At 35.2% G+C, this 17605-nt stretch overlaps 1 protein-coding gene across 1 annotated transcript in view; it reads left to right on the top strand.

Moving 5' to 3' along the window:
- LOC137634906 (microtubule-actin cross-linking factor 1-like) overlaps positions 1 to 17605 on the top strand; it is a 1614628-nt gene that overhangs the window by 230057 nt on the left and 1366966 nt on the right. The window contains exons 36-38 of the mRNA XM_068367453.1: positions 4144 to 8235; positions 8948 to 9061; positions 14692 to 14814. Coding sequence (XP_068223554.1) covers positions 4144 to 8235; positions 8948 to 9061; positions 14692 to 14814 — 4329 coding nt within the window. The remainder of the gene's footprint in view (positions 1 to 4143; positions 8236 to 8947; positions 9062 to 14691; positions 14815 to 17605) is intronic.

Below are 17605 nucleotides of genomic sequence, written 5' to 3'. Positions count from 1 at the left end.
TACTTCTCCCATCAGCTCTTGCATTCATCACCTTCTTTAGCAGACAGCCACTTTCCATTCTCTCAACATGGCCAAACCACCTTAACATATTCATATCCATTCTAGCTGCTAAATAATTTCTTACACCTGTTTTAACTCTCACTTCTTCGTTCCTAACCCTATCTAATCAAGATAAACCAGCCATACTCCTCAGACACTTCACCTCAAACACATTCAATTTCTGTCTCTCTGTCACTTTCATTCCCCACAACTCCAATTCATACATCACAGTTGGTACAATCACTTTCTCATACAGAACTCTTTTTACATCCATGCCTAACCCTCTATTCTTTACCACTCCATTCACTGCCAACACATTCAGTTTTTGTCTCCGTCACTTTCATTCCCCACAACTCCGATCTATACATTACAGTTGGTACAATCACTTTCTCATACAGAACTCTCTTTACATTCATGCCTAACGCTCTATTCTTTACCATTCCCTTCACTTCCCCAAACACTTTGCATCCTTCATTCACTCTATGATGTACATCTGCATCCACTCCACCATTTGCTGCAACAACAGACCTCAAGTACGTAAACTGATCTTCAAGTAACTTACCATTCAACATGAAATTCAACCTCGAATCACCCTCCCTTTTCGTGCATCTTATAACCTTACTCTTACCCACATTAACTCTCAACTTCTTTCTCTCACATGCCCTTCCAAACTCTATCACTAATTGACCAAGCTTCTCTTCTGAGTCTGCAACCAGTACAATATCATCTGCAAACAACAACTGATTTACCTCCCATTCATGATCACTCTTGTCTATCAGTTTCAATCCTCGACCAAGCACTCAAGCATTCACCTCTCACCACTAGAAGTGAAGCAGGCATTGAATATAATGGAGAAGAGTAAAGCACCTGGCCTGTCAGAGTTTCAAATTAAAGTGGCCAAAATGCTAGCAACAGAGGGGGAAGAATGGATGCTGGATTTATTGAGAACAATATGGGGAGAGGAAATAATGACTAAAGTCTGGGAGGAGAGTCTAATGGTATATATATTTAAGCAGAAAGTTGACGTCATGGAATGCAACAACTACAGGGGAATTAAGTTATCAGAGCATGGTTTGAAAGTGTTAGAGAGGGTACTAGAGGACAGATTGTAAAGATTGGGAAACAGCAGTATTGATTCATGAGGGGGAGAGGGACTCTGGATGCCATCTTTATAGTAAGGCAGTTACAGGAAAAGAGACTAGAGAGAAATCAGAAGCTCTCCTGTGCTTTCGTAGACTTAGCAAAGGCTTATGACAGAATACCAAGAGAAGTGGTGTTTTGGTGTTTGAGTAAGAGTCAAGTCCCGGAGAAGTTGGTTATAATGGTAGAGATGATTTACAAAAGAACAAGAACAAAAGTGATAACTGCTGATGGAGAAACAGAAACCATTGAAGTTAGTGATGGATTACATCATGGGTCAGCATTAAGCCCATTTTTATTTGTGTTGGTCTTGGATGTGTTAAATGAAGGAATCAGGAATGAAGAGTTGTGGGAGTTGCTATATGAGGATGATTTGGTTATTACTGCTGAAAAATGAGGAAGAATTGCAGAGAAGGGTGGTAGAGTGGCAAGAGACTTTGGAGAGGGTAGTTTGAGGGTAAATGTGGATAAGATTGAAGCCATGTTTAGCAGTAAGGAAGGTATGGAGAGGATAGCTATACATGAAAGTAGAGGAGCAGTTATAAAACAGGTAGAACAATTTAGATACTTGGGATCTACCGTAAGTCAGGAGGGAGGATGTGAGGCTGAAGTTGAGAATAGGATAAAAGCAGCATGGGGAAAGTGGAGGGAGGGTGCAGGTGTGGTCTGTGATAGGAAATTGTCAATCAAGGTAAAAGTCAAGATGTATAGCACAGTAATAAGACCAGTGTTAATGTATGGATCAAAAACTTGGGCTTCAAGATGAAAAGAGGAAGCAAAGCTTGAGAGAACAGAGATGAAAATGCCAACATGGATTATGGGAGTATCACTATTTGAAAGATTAGAAAATGATGAAATAAGAAGATTGGCAGGTTGGGTGAAGATTACTGAGATGATAAGAGTGTCACGACTGAGATGGTGTGGACAGACGTTAAGGATGGATGGTGGGGAGGTAGTGAGGAGGACATGGGAGGAATCTGTAAGGGGGAGAAAATCAAGAGGGAGGCAAAGAATTAGATGGCAAGATATGAGGAAGGATGATATGGAGAGAAGAGATTTGATGGAAGAGGATGCCTTTGATTGAAGGCATTGGAGAGTGTGCATCAGGCAACCGACCTCTTAATATAGGGATAACAGTGGGAAGAAGATTCAGGCACTGGTGGTACAAAATATAAAAGAGGCAAACATTTCACATCTCTGGCACCAAAGCAGTGCATTCTATCACAAAAATGAATAGAAGATTTTTTGTAAGCATATTTATATATTTTGTTTTGTATCAGCACATGTTCCACTAAATTGTGTCCCAAGCCAGATAATTGCAAAAAAAAGAAAAAAAAAATTCTGCCATTTTTTTTAAAATGCTGGATAAATCCGGGGCTGAAGAAGAAGGGTAAAATTAATGTGTTATTAAGTACCCTATTATGAAGACAAGATAGCTTATTGCAGCTTTCCCTGATTTTTGTTTCCCTTGTTCAGCCTTATTTTTTCTCTATTGACTAGCCTAATGCAAATTTATTATTTGCACGATTTTCACCCATAAGTCACAATAGAAAAGCCACTTGCAAATAAACTGAAATATTTTACAACACAGATTTTAATTGACAAAGTTTCAGATAGTCTCTAATATCACAGTCAACATAGAAATATATTCAGTATATGCTCTGGTAGCAAAGACAAAAGAGCATGCGTTCAGTAACGTTTTTAGTAACACTCAAATTTCTAGTTACTCAAAATTATATTTATGAAACTGATATATGCCAGTACTGTAACTCTATTTTGAATTATTGATATTTTGCACCTGGTCTAGATCCTGCTATACTTTTTAATGGGAATTTTAAGTGTGTTTACATGCTTAATGAATTATATTATCCTTGATATTATATAGTGACAATTATTTCTCCATTATGTTTTGTTTTTGTACTTTCTAAAGTTTCTCTCTGGTTGTTATGTTTAGTTTGACTCTTGTACATTACTGAAACCTGAGCAAAACCATATTAATTTGATCTAAATTAATTACTGTGCAGTACTACTACATATGAAATTTTATTTTTATATTACAATATTTTTATTTTTTTTTACATTTCATTGTTAGACACTACTGTAAACTTTTGTTATATTGTTGGAAGACTTGATAACAAAAGTTTATCAAAGTATGAGTTTTCTATTCCTTCTCATCTGTTTGTTTATACATTACAATTTTGATGATCTAGTATTTTTATGCAGGTAATATCATTTCACAATCATTGTATGATTCCTTTGTCAGGTGAAGACCAAGTTACTAAGTAAGCACTTTGCTGTGCCAATTGTTGGCATGAATTTCATGCTGAGAATATGGACATTAGTATTGCCAATGTCAAAATATTTCCTACAAACCATTTTACTTCCTTGTGTATCTTTAAAAACAAAATGTGTCAACATATTATATACAGACAGGGAATCTGTCATCATCATTAGCATATAATCATATAAACTTAGGGGTTTACCATGTATTGAAAACCAAAAAATGTAAAGAAAATATAAAGAACTGAAATAATTTTGGGATACAGTATTTCAACATTTTATGAATGGTTTATTGGGTAATTAACCAAAAAAAGATGCCTTGTTAATAAACTTTAATATAGCTTCCAATGTTGATTCAAGTTGTCTTTTCAGTTATACTGTAATGAATATATGTAAAATGTTTTAGGTGTTGAAACTTATTTCTATTGTACAGTACTGTATTTCAAGGTCTGTTTAGGCATGCAATTCTGATTCTCATGTACTTTGTTAATTCTTGAAGGTTACAGATTTAGCTGCTTTGAAGCTGCTCTGACTCTTCAAAGGATATATGTCCAGAGACATACTTGCTTTGTTCTTCTGTTCTTTCACTCTTTTGTTCAAATGATATTGTATAAACCTCATGATTTTCATTCTTATATACTTTTACTGTGCAACAAAATTATTTATACTATACAATGTTCGCAGGTTAAATGTGAAGAATATGATGGCTCATTGAACTATGTATCTCTGAAAGAGGCTGACGATGATGTTTCTCATGATAAGGTTAACACAGAAAAAGTCAAGGAAGCAAAAGAACAAGCTGTAATTTCAAATGTAAAAGAAACGGATAAGGCGACGTGTATCACAATTGATTCAGATGTGGGAATAAAGAAAAGGAAAAGGTTTGCAAAAATTTATGAAGAAGGAGACAGCACCATTCTTACTGAAATGACTAAAGATGTCATGCGAAGGAGACATGATCCTGAAGAAAAGAAAGTCCATTCTGCTCAAAAGCTTTTTGAATCTAAATCTGATCAAGGAGCTATTGCTAAGGAAACATTGATAACTCCTGATAGTATAGAAAAAGCTCTACTTAGGAAAGGGTTAATGGAAAGAAGAGAGGTTGGTGAAAACTGGGAATTGAGTAGCTCTTCCTCTAGCATATCCCAGAGTAAAAGAGGATCATCTACTGAAGGATCAGTAGATTTTGGGTCTGAAACTCGTGGCACTCTGTCAGGAGATTGGGATGATGCTCCAGTAGTCACAAATGTTAACATGGCAGAAGAGGTGCCTAAAATCCCAGAGGGAAGCATGGCAGTAATAGATGAGTTAGAAGAAAGTGAAGATATCCGATTCAGCTTTTTAAGCTCTAATAGTATTGATACTGACAGAGAGGATATTTTTACTAATGAAATAGAGTCAGAAACTCTTTTGGATGGAGAAGGTAATGACTCCTCATCCTCTGATGAAAGTGATTCTCCAGGGGAATCATCAACAACAAGAATATCTGCAGCAACAATATATGAACAAGCTGTTATTCAGGCATTAGAAGGCTCGGGTGAAAAACATTTGATTAAAAAAGATGAGCATGAATGCAAATCAACATGTGATAATGAAACTACTCAAGTAAAATCAGCTGTTGTAGAACAGATCAAAGAAGCAAATAAAATTTGCTTCAGTGTTGAAAAAGAAAAAGTAGTTGATGGAGGAGACAATTTGAATAGAGTAAATGCACAAATAATGAGTATGAGTATGCAAGCTCCCCAAACTTCTAAAGATGTTACAGATTCTGAAGAGGCATTTAAAGGAACTGGATCATCATCTGTCCTTCCTCCAAAAGATGATGTAGTGGAGATTGTGTATGAAGTTGTTACTGTCACTCGCTCAAAAGTGGTTGCAGTTCCTGAAATGGCCACTATTTTGCATTTACCTGATGAATCTGATGTATCAGAAGAAACTGATGTTTCTGAAGAGCAGAAACATGATTTTCCACTTGCAGAAATGGAAGAAAAATCTCTTGAAGTTAGTGCATCAGAACAAGGCAGGGTAAATGATGATGTAAAAAGTGAGGCTAAATTGATTTCTACTTGCTTAATAAGCAGATGTAAAGATTCTTTTCCCAGAGACAACTCTGAAAGGGCTAAATCTTTGGAGAGTAAGATAAATGAGGGGAAAGGAAAAGAAGGTTATTCAAACCTAATGTGTGACCAGGAAGATTCTAATAAAAGGGATACTGATGTATCATATCGAGCAGATATACCTCAGTATTCAGAAAGCACACAAAGGAAGAAGGAAATGTCTGCAAAAAATATAGCAAGAGCTGTAAGCCCTTCATTAATAATAGATATCACTCCTGTTGATGTTGATGAAGAAACTAAAGAGGCTTCAGAAATTTTAGATAAATCAACAGGTAAATGGGAAGGTTATAAAGTTTCTTGCAGGGATCAAAATAAACCAGATTCTCTAAGTATTGATGATGATGATAGTACTAGTAGTTTGGAAGAACTTTTGACTACATCAGCTCTCCCCTTTGAAAGTGCTCCTGAGGAAGCTAATAAAAGAAACTATTTAAAAGAAGATATAAAGAAAATAACAAACCAACCTGGGAAAACATGCAGCGAAGCTCATGCAAATATTGAAAAAATGTTAGTTACAAGTGTAGATAAAACATTTACAGACAATGCTGATGAGGAACCTTTAAAAATGGGAAAATGCAGGAAGTTATCTATAACCAGTAGCAGTTCATCAGGAAGCAGTTTTGAAATGGTAGACAATGAGGTTGATCTTGAAGATCAGTTGTCATTACATGAATCATACAGTGAACCAAGAAATGAAGGAAAAGAGAATCATTCAGAAAATGGTTCAGAAAGTGATGAGGGTCTTGATACCTTAGAGGAACCTGATACATTTGAATTACAAAAAGGTCTAGGACCTTCATGTATACCTTTGGATGTGAAACTTGAGCGACATGTAAGTATTGACAGCTCTGTTTCAACGTTGTCCGAGGCAGAAACTGTTATTCATGTACCAATTGGAAGTCTTTCGCAGGCTGATACTGAAACAACTTCAATAAAAGATGATAGTCAGATAGGTGTCAAAGCTGTGAAAAGAGGTGATGTAAATGAATCTCTGATTAGATCAGTTTCAGAAGAATTAATATTAAAAAGTGATTCTGAAAATGAATTACTCTCCAAAGAGGAGTCCAGTTTTTCTCATAAAAAGGAGGCTGTACATAAGGAAAGGGAATCAAAAATTGAAATAGATAATAAGGAAGCTAGTATAGTAATGGGAAAGACTGATGTGGCATCATCTGAAGATTATGTTATAATCATGAAAGAGAAATCACTTAAAGGTGAGATTGATCAAGCATTTGTTTGCGCTACCATATCCCCCATAGAAGATGATATCTCACCAGATAGTGATTGTAGTGGTAGTGTATGTTCTCCTTTTGAAATTTTAGACAACAAGCAGAATGTTAGTAGACATGTGGTTTATGATTCTAGTAAATCTGAGCCTAGTCCCTCTAAGCTACAAATTCCAAGTATTTTTTATCAATCAGAGAATATTAGACAGACTAGTCCAAAGAAGTCTGAAAAATCTATCCAGCACATTGAAAGGTTAGATATTGTGAGCAAAGAAAAATTGGAAGCAGCTAATCCAAAAGTACTTGACAAGGAAAGTACCTTAAATACTATTGCCACTGTCGGAGATACTGGACAACAAATCAATGATATTTTTGAAGGTGATGATTGGATTAACATTGGAGTTATGACACAAAATAAAAACAAAGAAAAACGAGGAAGTGTAGATGTTGCACAGGTGATTCAGACAACAGAAGTGAGTGAAGAACAGGAGGTATCCATATCTATTCCAGATATACAACTGGAAGATTCAAAAGAGGAAAGTTTTGCCTCATCTGATGATGAAACTAATTCCAAAGTCATAGAGATTACTAAGGGGAAAGATTTTAGTAAAGAACACTTTGATGATTTAAGTGACTTACAAAAAAGTACAAGACAAACAAAAGAATTTCAACCTGTAGTTCAGAGACATAAAACACTAAAGGATCCCCTTGAACATGGAAAAGCATTTGAAATGGATGCAACTGAAAGTTTTGACATAAGTATCAAGAATGACACAAAAGGATCATCAGAAGATAAGACCAAAAATCCATACTCCTCATGCCTTGTAGATTATGCATTTGAAGATGATAGGAAAGCAATGGCAGCATATGATGATAAATTAAGTGAACAAAGGGATAAAGAAGAAGCAATGGTATTCAGAAAATGTGTTTTAAAAGATTCAGATTTTGTTGTTGTGGATGAGTCTTCAGTATTAAAAGTTGAAGAAAATAGGGGGAAAGAAAGTTCAAGCTCATGCGACACATCAAATTCTACTGGATCTAGCCCATATTATGATGCTTCAGGAGAAATGGTTGAATCATTGGGTTCTGATGAAGTATCTTCCTCAATGGAAGTGCTACATTCATCAGCAGAAATCCTAGATATGCCATTGGCATCATGGACATCTAATGTTGATCTTGAGCCAACAAATAATGACGAACTGAATGAAGTATCTGATCATGGACCAGTGCCTCACAGAGAATCAAAGAAAATTAAATCTCTTTGTAATGAGCAAGATCCTACTGCTCCATCCCGATTCAGCACCATCAGTGCCTGTACAGATGCAAGTGAAGAAGTCATCTTCAGTGAAACAGAAGGAGAAGAATTTCCTTATGAGGATACAACTGATGATGATCTGACTCTTGAGGAAGAAGCTATTAAAGAATTGGCAGAGGTAAGATTCAAGAAGTCACTCGGAGAAAAAATCCACCAAGAAACTACTGAGCTCTGCTTTGGGATGGGTATCAGTCATTGTCGCATCATCTCAAAGGTTCATTTGTGGAAGTTGGTTCATGCCTGAAGCTAAAGACAGGGCAGTTACTAACAGAAGAATCCCATCCACATTTCCATATACTTTATGGCTTGCAGAGCATGGCGCAATATTTTCAGACTTTACTGTGCTCTCTTATTTTGTATATATTTATTAATGCTTTTGTATGGATAATGTATTATTTCTATGAGTGCCTGATGTATGTAAGCAGGTATTTAGTCTTTATAAATGGATGTTCATACTGTATTCACTGTAAACTTGGTGCATGGTAAAAAAGGATGTATGTTTTAACCAGTGTTTCATTTGCTGTAACATAGCATGGACAAAAGCATGAATATTGTTCTATCTTTTTTCTCTTAACAAATGGTGCTGGTAGATTTTCTCTTAAACTATATTTGTTATGATATTTTAACAAGTGTTATCAAGCCGCGGCTTTATGTTCGTGTATGTAGAATTGAATAAAACAAATAATAATTATACCTTTCTAGGTTACTGATGTATTTTTGTGACATTTGGAAACTTTTATATTGTATTTTCTCCATGAAATAGAAGTCAAACTTGATAACCTGGGGGTAAATCAAATAATACTTTTGTTCTAATTAAATACTATTTGCAGAAACATAAAGAAGCATCACAATCTACAACACAAACTCTCGAGACAGTTACCTCTTCAAAGTCAGTGTTTGCTGCAAGAACATATGTGAAGGAAACTACGATAAAACAAACAAAGGTAAATTATGTTTTAAGTTTTGTTTCTTGTATTTTTATGTTAGTGATTCCTCTTCATTAGCCTATACTATGCATTACGAAAAATTATTCTATTTCATTTTCAAGGGTTTTTACGAAAATGAAAGATTCAGAAATTAACTGTACTGTTTGAGATATAATCAAGAAAAAAAAGAAAAATTTTAATGTGTTGGAACAGTCTGAATATAACGCATGTAGTTTAAATATGAAAATTGCTTTATTTGGGAATGTGTAAGGTAAATGCTGTAGAGGAAATGTTTGTAAGTAGAAAGTTAGCCTATAATGGATATTTAGTACACCTGTAATTATTATTATGATGTCAAGTATTGCCAGGTTTTGATATTTAGAATTAGATGCTTTCTTTAAAAAAAATTTTGAAGTGCAAAATATTACTGTGCTATGCTAGAGTCAAGACAGTACTACCTGGGACAGTTTGGGGTAGGCAAGAGCTATCAGTTGGAGAGAGAAACCATAAGTTTCTCTTTTGTTTATGCCTCCCTAGAGGTACCCCAATACTGACTATTTTTCAAGTGCCCTCATGCTCACTACATTATAATTAGGGGCCCTATCATGTGGAACGATTGTAGGGAAGTGACAAATTGGAGCATATGGGAGGAGATTTCTAACAAAGTCCAAAATTTTATTTGCTGAACATAATTTCTTAAAGAATTTTTGTGTCCTTAGTGTATACTAACCTCTTTTGTTGACCTGCATCATTCATAGCTCCTCAGTTATTTTTGTTTGACTGATTAGTAAATCAGGTAATAGGAACCAGTAACTTTAAAAATATCTCTCAGGTTTATCTGTATTCTAGATGTCTCTCACCTAAAATAGTGAAATACAGAATTTGATATAAAATTTCTTATTTCTATACTAACCTGATGTTCATATTGCTGCTTCTCCAGAAATTCAGTTTATTTGACATTCACCCATAGAATTTTTAAAATTTTCCCATTTTCTTTCCTTTTAATTAATCCATCCCCTTAGTAGAAGAATGAACTTTCTAGTGGTAAGTAGTAACACCGCCCCAGTCTCTCTTTATCCCTTCAGTTTCGAAGTTGAAATTAACTCTATCCTCTTTATACCATGAGGCAGTAAGGAGGAGGGTGGGCATGTTGATAAATATTGGATGAATATAGGAAAGAGAAATTTTTTCATTAAAATTCTGTTTATTTCTATAAGCCTCCCCTGATTTTCATACTGCTAACTCCCACACACTTCTAGAGGTGGGATTCCAGTGAAGGAAAGATATAGGGAGAATTAAAAGCAAAATACCATGAATAAGTTATACTAATCTGGTAGATTACTTCTAACAAACCAACTCTAAGATGTTGTTTGAAATACAGGACACCAGATTTTTACTAAATCTTCTTAAAGTACTAGATAGTAGATTGTCTCTAAGTGAGAGTTCATGATCTAAATGACAGTGTTGATTAATACAAAGTCCATAATTAATTCAACATGTTAAGCGTCACCCACATAATAATATGTTCACCACGATCTACTCGCTACCGTCTTCAACGGGATATTACGTTCATGACATTAAATGTTTGTTTCAAGTCGTCAGTCCCGTAATACTATGTTTACTTTGATAGTAAGTATAGGAATACCACTTGGCAACTCTCTCAAGATATGTAAGCTGTAAATAGAAACTTATATGGTGTCTGGCAACTTTTTTCTGAAGGTTGCTTGACATTAGACAACTGGTACTTGTCTGGTTTTCTTTCAATGAACTTTGGATGTTTATGGAGAAAAAGTAATTTGTTTTGCTTCTTTCACAATGAGCGGCCTAAAGACGAGGCATATTTCTTTAGATGAAATAAAAGAAATACTAGATGAGCAGCCTGATAATGATAACAAAAGAATAATAATGCATAGATGTATATTTTTCATTCTGTATTTTGTAGCCTTTTGAAATGAGATAATAGTAGTATTAATTGTTTTTATTCCATTATTTGATTAATATTCCTACATTTAATTCTGAATATGAATTATAATCATAAAAATTTGAAAAACTGTCATTAGTGAAATGACCGCCAACTCAAAATTAGTATGACAGTATGCTAGCAGCGAGGTGGTCCCGGGGGAACTCTTAATAGGTTAAAACCCATATACTTGTTGATATGAGAGTTAAATATAACTGGACTCACAATTAATTATACCATGCCTCTGCAGCACCATGGGACCTAAAGCCTAACAATCTTCTTAATAAACTAGGATTCTTTAAGATGTTTAGTGTAAACCAATTTGATACCCCTTAGAGCTGCTGCTAGAACTCTTTCCTAAGAAAATTATCTACAAAAATTTTAGGGAAGTAGCTGCACTATTAATATCATGTACCTTGACTTTCAAACTTTTATTAGATTTGGACCTAATTCTTTGGGAGCTACTGTGACCAAATTTCAAACTTTAAATAATATTGCATTTTTGTTCAGGGGCAATTACAAAACAAATAAGGACATTACCCCTAGTACCTGAATTTTTGTCCAAATAATTCTTAATGACTCTTATTGGAAAAAGAAACCTGTTTTCTGCTGAAATACTTTCATCTATTTTCAGAGAAGTGGTGTGAAAAAAGTAAGGTAAACTCTTAGCCTTGAAATAATTTTTTTTGGCTCTGAAGGAAGACAAAAGGGACAAAACCATCTTGTGTTCCCCAAAGGTTACTTTGACAGACAATGCTTAGTCCACTTATATGTTTAGCTGAAGCTAATGCCAATAGAAAAAGCTTAACCATGAGATCTTTAATAGGAAGATTTCCAATGGTTCAAAATTCGGATCTTTTAAATACTGAAAACTACATCGAAATTCCAAAATATTTACCTTCTACTGGAGGCCTTTCAATGCTCAATGATCAAAATATATTCACTGTAATACCTGAAATGGACAGATCTAATCTCAGATGGTTGAGTACAGAATTAAGCATGGATGTATATCCCTGAATGTTTCTTACCATATAAAAGTAACCTTAAGAATTAAACAATATTCAAGCTAGACATAGTCATTGACAGAGTCTATCTGTGTACCAATCAAAAGAAACAATCCGTTGTCATTGTTTTTATAACCTATAATAGACAGTTTAGAGCACTTCAAAATCCCATGCTTTTTTAGGCTACAGTAAATATTCTCCATGTGGTCAGATATACCATAGATGGATTTGGATGGTTCACCTTTTGAGACACATTGTTTGAGCAGATTGGCTTTATATGACATACTTCCTGGACACTCCAACAACAGGGACCACAGATTTGTGACCAATTTCCTCTGAGGCCAGAAAGGAGCTATTAGCGTCATCCTGCTTTTCGTAGAAATCTTGAACATGGCAAACAATGGGAATGTTATGAATGTTCGTTACCAATTTGACAAAGGTCATGTCCTTCTAGATGATTACAAAGGTGTTCCCAAGCCTCTGGAAGCACATCACGTGTTTGGTAATGCTGGTTCGTGCAAGGAGTCGCAGTGAGTTGGAAACACCTCTGGAGAATTATAAGGCCTACTGTTACGCAACTGTTGGAAAAAAGCTAAGGAGTTATGTCCTAATCCTTGTATGAAAAATATGTAGAAGTATGTGTTTTATACAGTGAGATTAATGACCTTTTTATTAGTACTATGACTGTCATAATTTGTTGTGCGTGATCATGAACTCTGTTGAAGGTGACATGTGTTAAGTCTGATAGGTGACGTGTTGGAAGCCTATTGGTGACAGTATATTTCCATCACAGTGGAGTTTTCCACAAAATCTAACAATTCAGCATATTGACAGAGCAACATTGTATTTACTTGCCTGAGGGGTAAGCAGTACCACTCGAGTGATCATAAGAACAGTATTGAAGAGTATTGGGCTGGGTAAAGTGTATTCACAAACATTTTTATAATAAAGTGAAAAAACCCATGTTCCGATATCTCATGATCCATCGACATGGGACACTTATAATAATTGTTCCTGTAGAGACAGTAGCCCTTCCCCTGGATATTGCCATTGCAGGAGAAGACAGTGTCTCTAGTGAAAGAATACGGGCCATTGTAGGCCTCAAAATAAGAGATGTAACCACTTCTAGTCCTTACAACAATGATATACATTTTCATGCCATATTTCATCAGTTTGGCATGGTTGTATTCTTTGAACCTAAGCATCCCCTTCCAAGGTAGCATCCATTCATCGATTGACAGATCATGCAAAGAAGTCTACACAGCTCTAAATGACAATTGGAAGTTTTTTAGGATTTTATGTACTTTCATGAGATGATCATTGTTGCCTTGTGGAATGTCAGCATTATTGCTCACATGAAAGTGGGTTGCAATCTACAAAATCCTCTGACTTGTCATTGCCTTATGAAGATAATCGTATGAAGCATATTATTAGTTAATCAATAGTCACGCAACGATGTTTTCTGAATGACCTTTATAGGGACAATGAGGCCCAGATATTGTATAGTATCCTTTTCATATTTAAAGATTTTATTTTACACCAACACTGGACATAAGAAAATTAAGTATTCAATAATAAGGCTAGGTAATTAATTGTCTTATAGATCACATAGTGTTTTTGAGTGAGAAAATGTTTTAACACTAAATGGGAATTGAATAAGAAAATTTTCTTTACACTTGAGCTAATCATTTATCAACTCTATCAACAAAAATTAGGGAAACTGTGGAGTATAAATCATCTTAGAAGACCATCAGGAGGTAACTTAAAAGATTAAGCAGTAGTGTATCAGAACTTACCACAAATCACTCATTTGGATAGTTTTCAAAAATAAGTTTCCTTAATGATTAAATACCTCATAAGGGTCAAGCTCTTTCTTCATATTGTCCTCATTTTTGTCTTTCTGGTTGGTAAATCCTCAGAAAGGTTTACTAAAGGCCTTATTTATCTTGGAGAAATCTTACCTAGACAGTCATATTTCTAGTATCACATGCACACAAGTTGCTCAGGCTGCTACCTGTGTGTTGCACAAAGTTTAAGCAAGCTGTCAGGTTTTCTCTTAGTCACGTGGCCAGCCCGTATGAGAAAACCGCTAGTCAAATGCCAAGACAGTTGGTTAGGACTTCCACTTTCCTAATGGGAGAGTCATTCCTATAAATAGTGTAGTGTTTGTATTTAGTGTTGGAACAAATGACAAATTTGAAAGTAATTTGTATTTTTTCTAACGATACAATCCTATAGCTATTAATACCAATCGTCCCTCCATTACCTGTCCCCCTAGGAAGTCCTGCCTGCAATCAAAAATGAGTTAGACACACTGGTGTGTGAGTGAACGAGGTAGTTAGCAACCCTTGCTACCCCTCACTAACAACCCCCCCCTCGCTAACTAGCGGGTCGGTAGTTCCATCTCGCTTATGGCCAGTCCTTCAGCTTTGCCAAAAGATAATCCCTATAAATCGCTACAGGTTTGTATTGTTAGGAATAACACAAATTACTTTAAAATTTTTCATGTTTATTTGTATTTATTATGAAAGGATTACTTTTAAATATTTCAAAAGAAAGGGAGCTGTTAATTATCCAGTGAGTTATGTATGAAATTTATGTAATATACTTGTCTATGAATTAGATATATTTTAAAAAATTGTCCAGTGATGAATATATTTCAAAACGATTTCTTGTTCTTTCAGGGTGGGGAAGAAGATGCTAAAGGCTATTTAGCAGAAGTTTCAAGGTTGGCAGATAAAATTGGTGAACTCAGGAATAAAGCTAAAGTTGCTCCATCATATGAAGAAGCTTTGGAAAAGGCTGAGGTAAACATGGGTAAAATTTGTTGTATTTTTTAAATTTCTACTGGTGAATAAGAATATGTAAATGAATAACTTTTATGTGGTTTCATAATAGAACTAGAAAGTAGGTTTGTCTTTACCGGCATTGTTTGAAAAATAACATAAACTTTCTTTAGAAATTTTATACTGGTTATGATAATAATATGATCTTGTAAGTTAGCAGAATTTTGATACAGTAATGCCTCATAACCTAAAATTATTGTTCTGGAGTGGCTTTCGTTTTGTGAAAATTATGTGTTTTGAGTCATATTTTACATGTAAATCGCTTAATTCGTTCCAAACCCTGCAAAAATACCACTTTAAATTTTAAAATAAAGCTACAGTATAACCACAATGAAATACTGTACAGCCAAATAAATTAAGTAGTCATCAGAACAAAATTAAATAAAAAATGGAAAACAATACAATGCATAAAGTAAAATACTGTACATATACAAAATATACAGTACCATATGTACTGTACTATTATAGTTACCCTTATTATAGAGAGATTCATTTTCTATTGCGTAAACCATCAGTTTTCTTCAACTTTTTTTTTTTAATTGGATACTATTTTATTTTTGGCCTGGCTGGCAAATCTCTTTTCTTATCCTTCGCATCTCGTTTCTTAGCGTTAAAATTTCGTAGGCAGATTCTTCTGTGAAGAGAGGTATGACTGTAATGAAATTAATTATTTCTGTACTCACCTGATGTTCATATTGCTTCTCTCAAAATTAATTAAATGTGAATATCTACCCTAAAACTAAAAGATTTCTAATTTTTTCTTTGTCATAGCCCAACCTCTTTAGTGTAGTATAGAGGTTGTAGGGTGGTGTATGGCAATAATTGCTTGTGGGTACCATGGGTCTCCTTTGTATTTCAATCTCAAAGCTGAACCTAGTTCAGTAGTCCCTTGACATCACTATTCAGCGGGGAGGTGGTGAGGACATGTGTATGAGCATCAGATGAGTATAGAAATAATAAATTTATCATTAAAATTCCATTTATTCCTATGAACTTCCACTGATGTCCATATTGCTGAATTCTTTACTTTGATTGAAGTTGGATAGTAAAGCAAACTTCATATAGAAATGTAAAGAACAATTTGTGCCTTCTTTAATACTCAGTGATTAATATGTAAGGATGCCATTATGTGCATTTTTTGTAACCAGTTAAATTTTAACTATGTTGTTAAGGAAGAACAAGCTGACTAGTACTAACTAGTTTATTTTCACAAAAATCTGACATTAGTTGCTCCTTGCCAGCAGAAAGGTAACAGGAAATATTTACATCTAGAAAGGTACACAATCACAATCCAGGTGTGTTTTTGCAAGCCTGGTAAATGCTTGGATTATATTGTATTTGTAAGAAAACCATTGGAAACATCTGAATTGAAAATTTACAATATTTGTTATTAGATATTGTTTTTTTTAAAGATAAAATACTGTTCTTCCTGGAATAAAAAAAATATATTTAACGTCGTCTTTTGTTTGCCGTAAGTCTGTTATCACAATGTCCACAGGCAGTTGTTTTGGTGACTAGAATAATGCTGTGAGGTGCTGGGAAACAGTTCTTTCAATGCTTCCTCCCCCTAAAATAAAAATCCTCAAGTTACTGAAGCATCCTTTGAAATGTATGCTGATTTAAGCCTGTCTACTGATACCCAGGTAGTTCTGTCTTCTTTTGTCATTTCATAGCACTTGTGTACTATGCGTTGAGGTCAAGATTATGCAGGTGACAAGGGTTGTCAGTGTGAATCTTTTCTGACAAACGCATATTTGGTATTGTCTAGTTCTGTGGGGATGTATTATTTCTTGGCTGAGGTGTATGTTTTCTTCCTGGAAGAATATTTCTACTATTGCTTTACAGATGTTGTTGGGGATGGGGGCTTCACTTGGATCCTGAAATACATCTGCAGGTATTACTAATGACTGTCCATAGAGAGCCTCTGCCAATGAAGCATTGAGGGCTGCATGAGGTGCTGTTCTCAGTACTAATAGGATCCATTGTTAATCCTTTTTTTTCACCTTGCATCCTGATACAGTATTTGGCAGTAAGTGCAGCTTTAAGGGAGCGATGGAAATACTCAACCATGCCATTGCCTTCTGGGTTATATGCTGTTGTATCGTTTAATTTTATCCCGAGGCTGGCTGTGAAGGAAGTCTATAGGCCTGACATGAAATTAACCCCCTGGTTTTTTTTATTGGGGAACTGTTTGTTGACTAAGCTGATTAGAGCTTTTGAGCAGCTTTCTGCCATATGCAGTTTGATAGCTGTTGCCTCTTTCTATTTGGGGTTCCAGGCAATAATGGGATAAAGATATCTATATTGCTCAGAGGGGATAGGGGTCCCACAGCATTGACATGAATATAAGTGAGGAGGCAGTTGGTTTTCTTCAATTCTCCTATCCCAAATTCTGAGTGCCTTGCAAACTTTGATGCCTATCAAGGAAAACATTCAAGAGCCTATTTCTTGATGTCTGTACTCATTGCCTTCCAGATTTATCGCTCGGTTAGAATGGGAGCTAGGGGCAAGGACATCTGGTGCTAGTTTCTCAAGCAATGGTTGTCTCCATCATCTATGATGAAATCCCTCTACGGCTGGGAGGGAAGGGAGGGACTTTACTCTAGTAGGCACTGCAAGTATTCGTTTTCCTTCTAGTTTGCTGCTATCTTGGTTATGATATCCCAATTTGGACAGCGTTAATGGTGTTTTTGGAAAGTGCATCTAGGATGTTATTGGAAAAGCCTGTGCAGGACTACTCAGTGATTGGCAA

The sequence above is a fragment of the Palaemon carinicauda genome, chromosome 45 (assembly GCF_036898095.1).
Source record: "Palaemon carinicauda isolate YSFRI2023 chromosome 45, ASM3689809v2, whole genome shotgun sequence".
NCBI lineage: Eukaryota > Metazoa > Arthropoda > Malacostraca > Decapoda > Palaemonidae > Palaemon > Palaemon carinicauda.
This window is presented reverse-complemented; position numbering and strand designations above follow the sequence as displayed.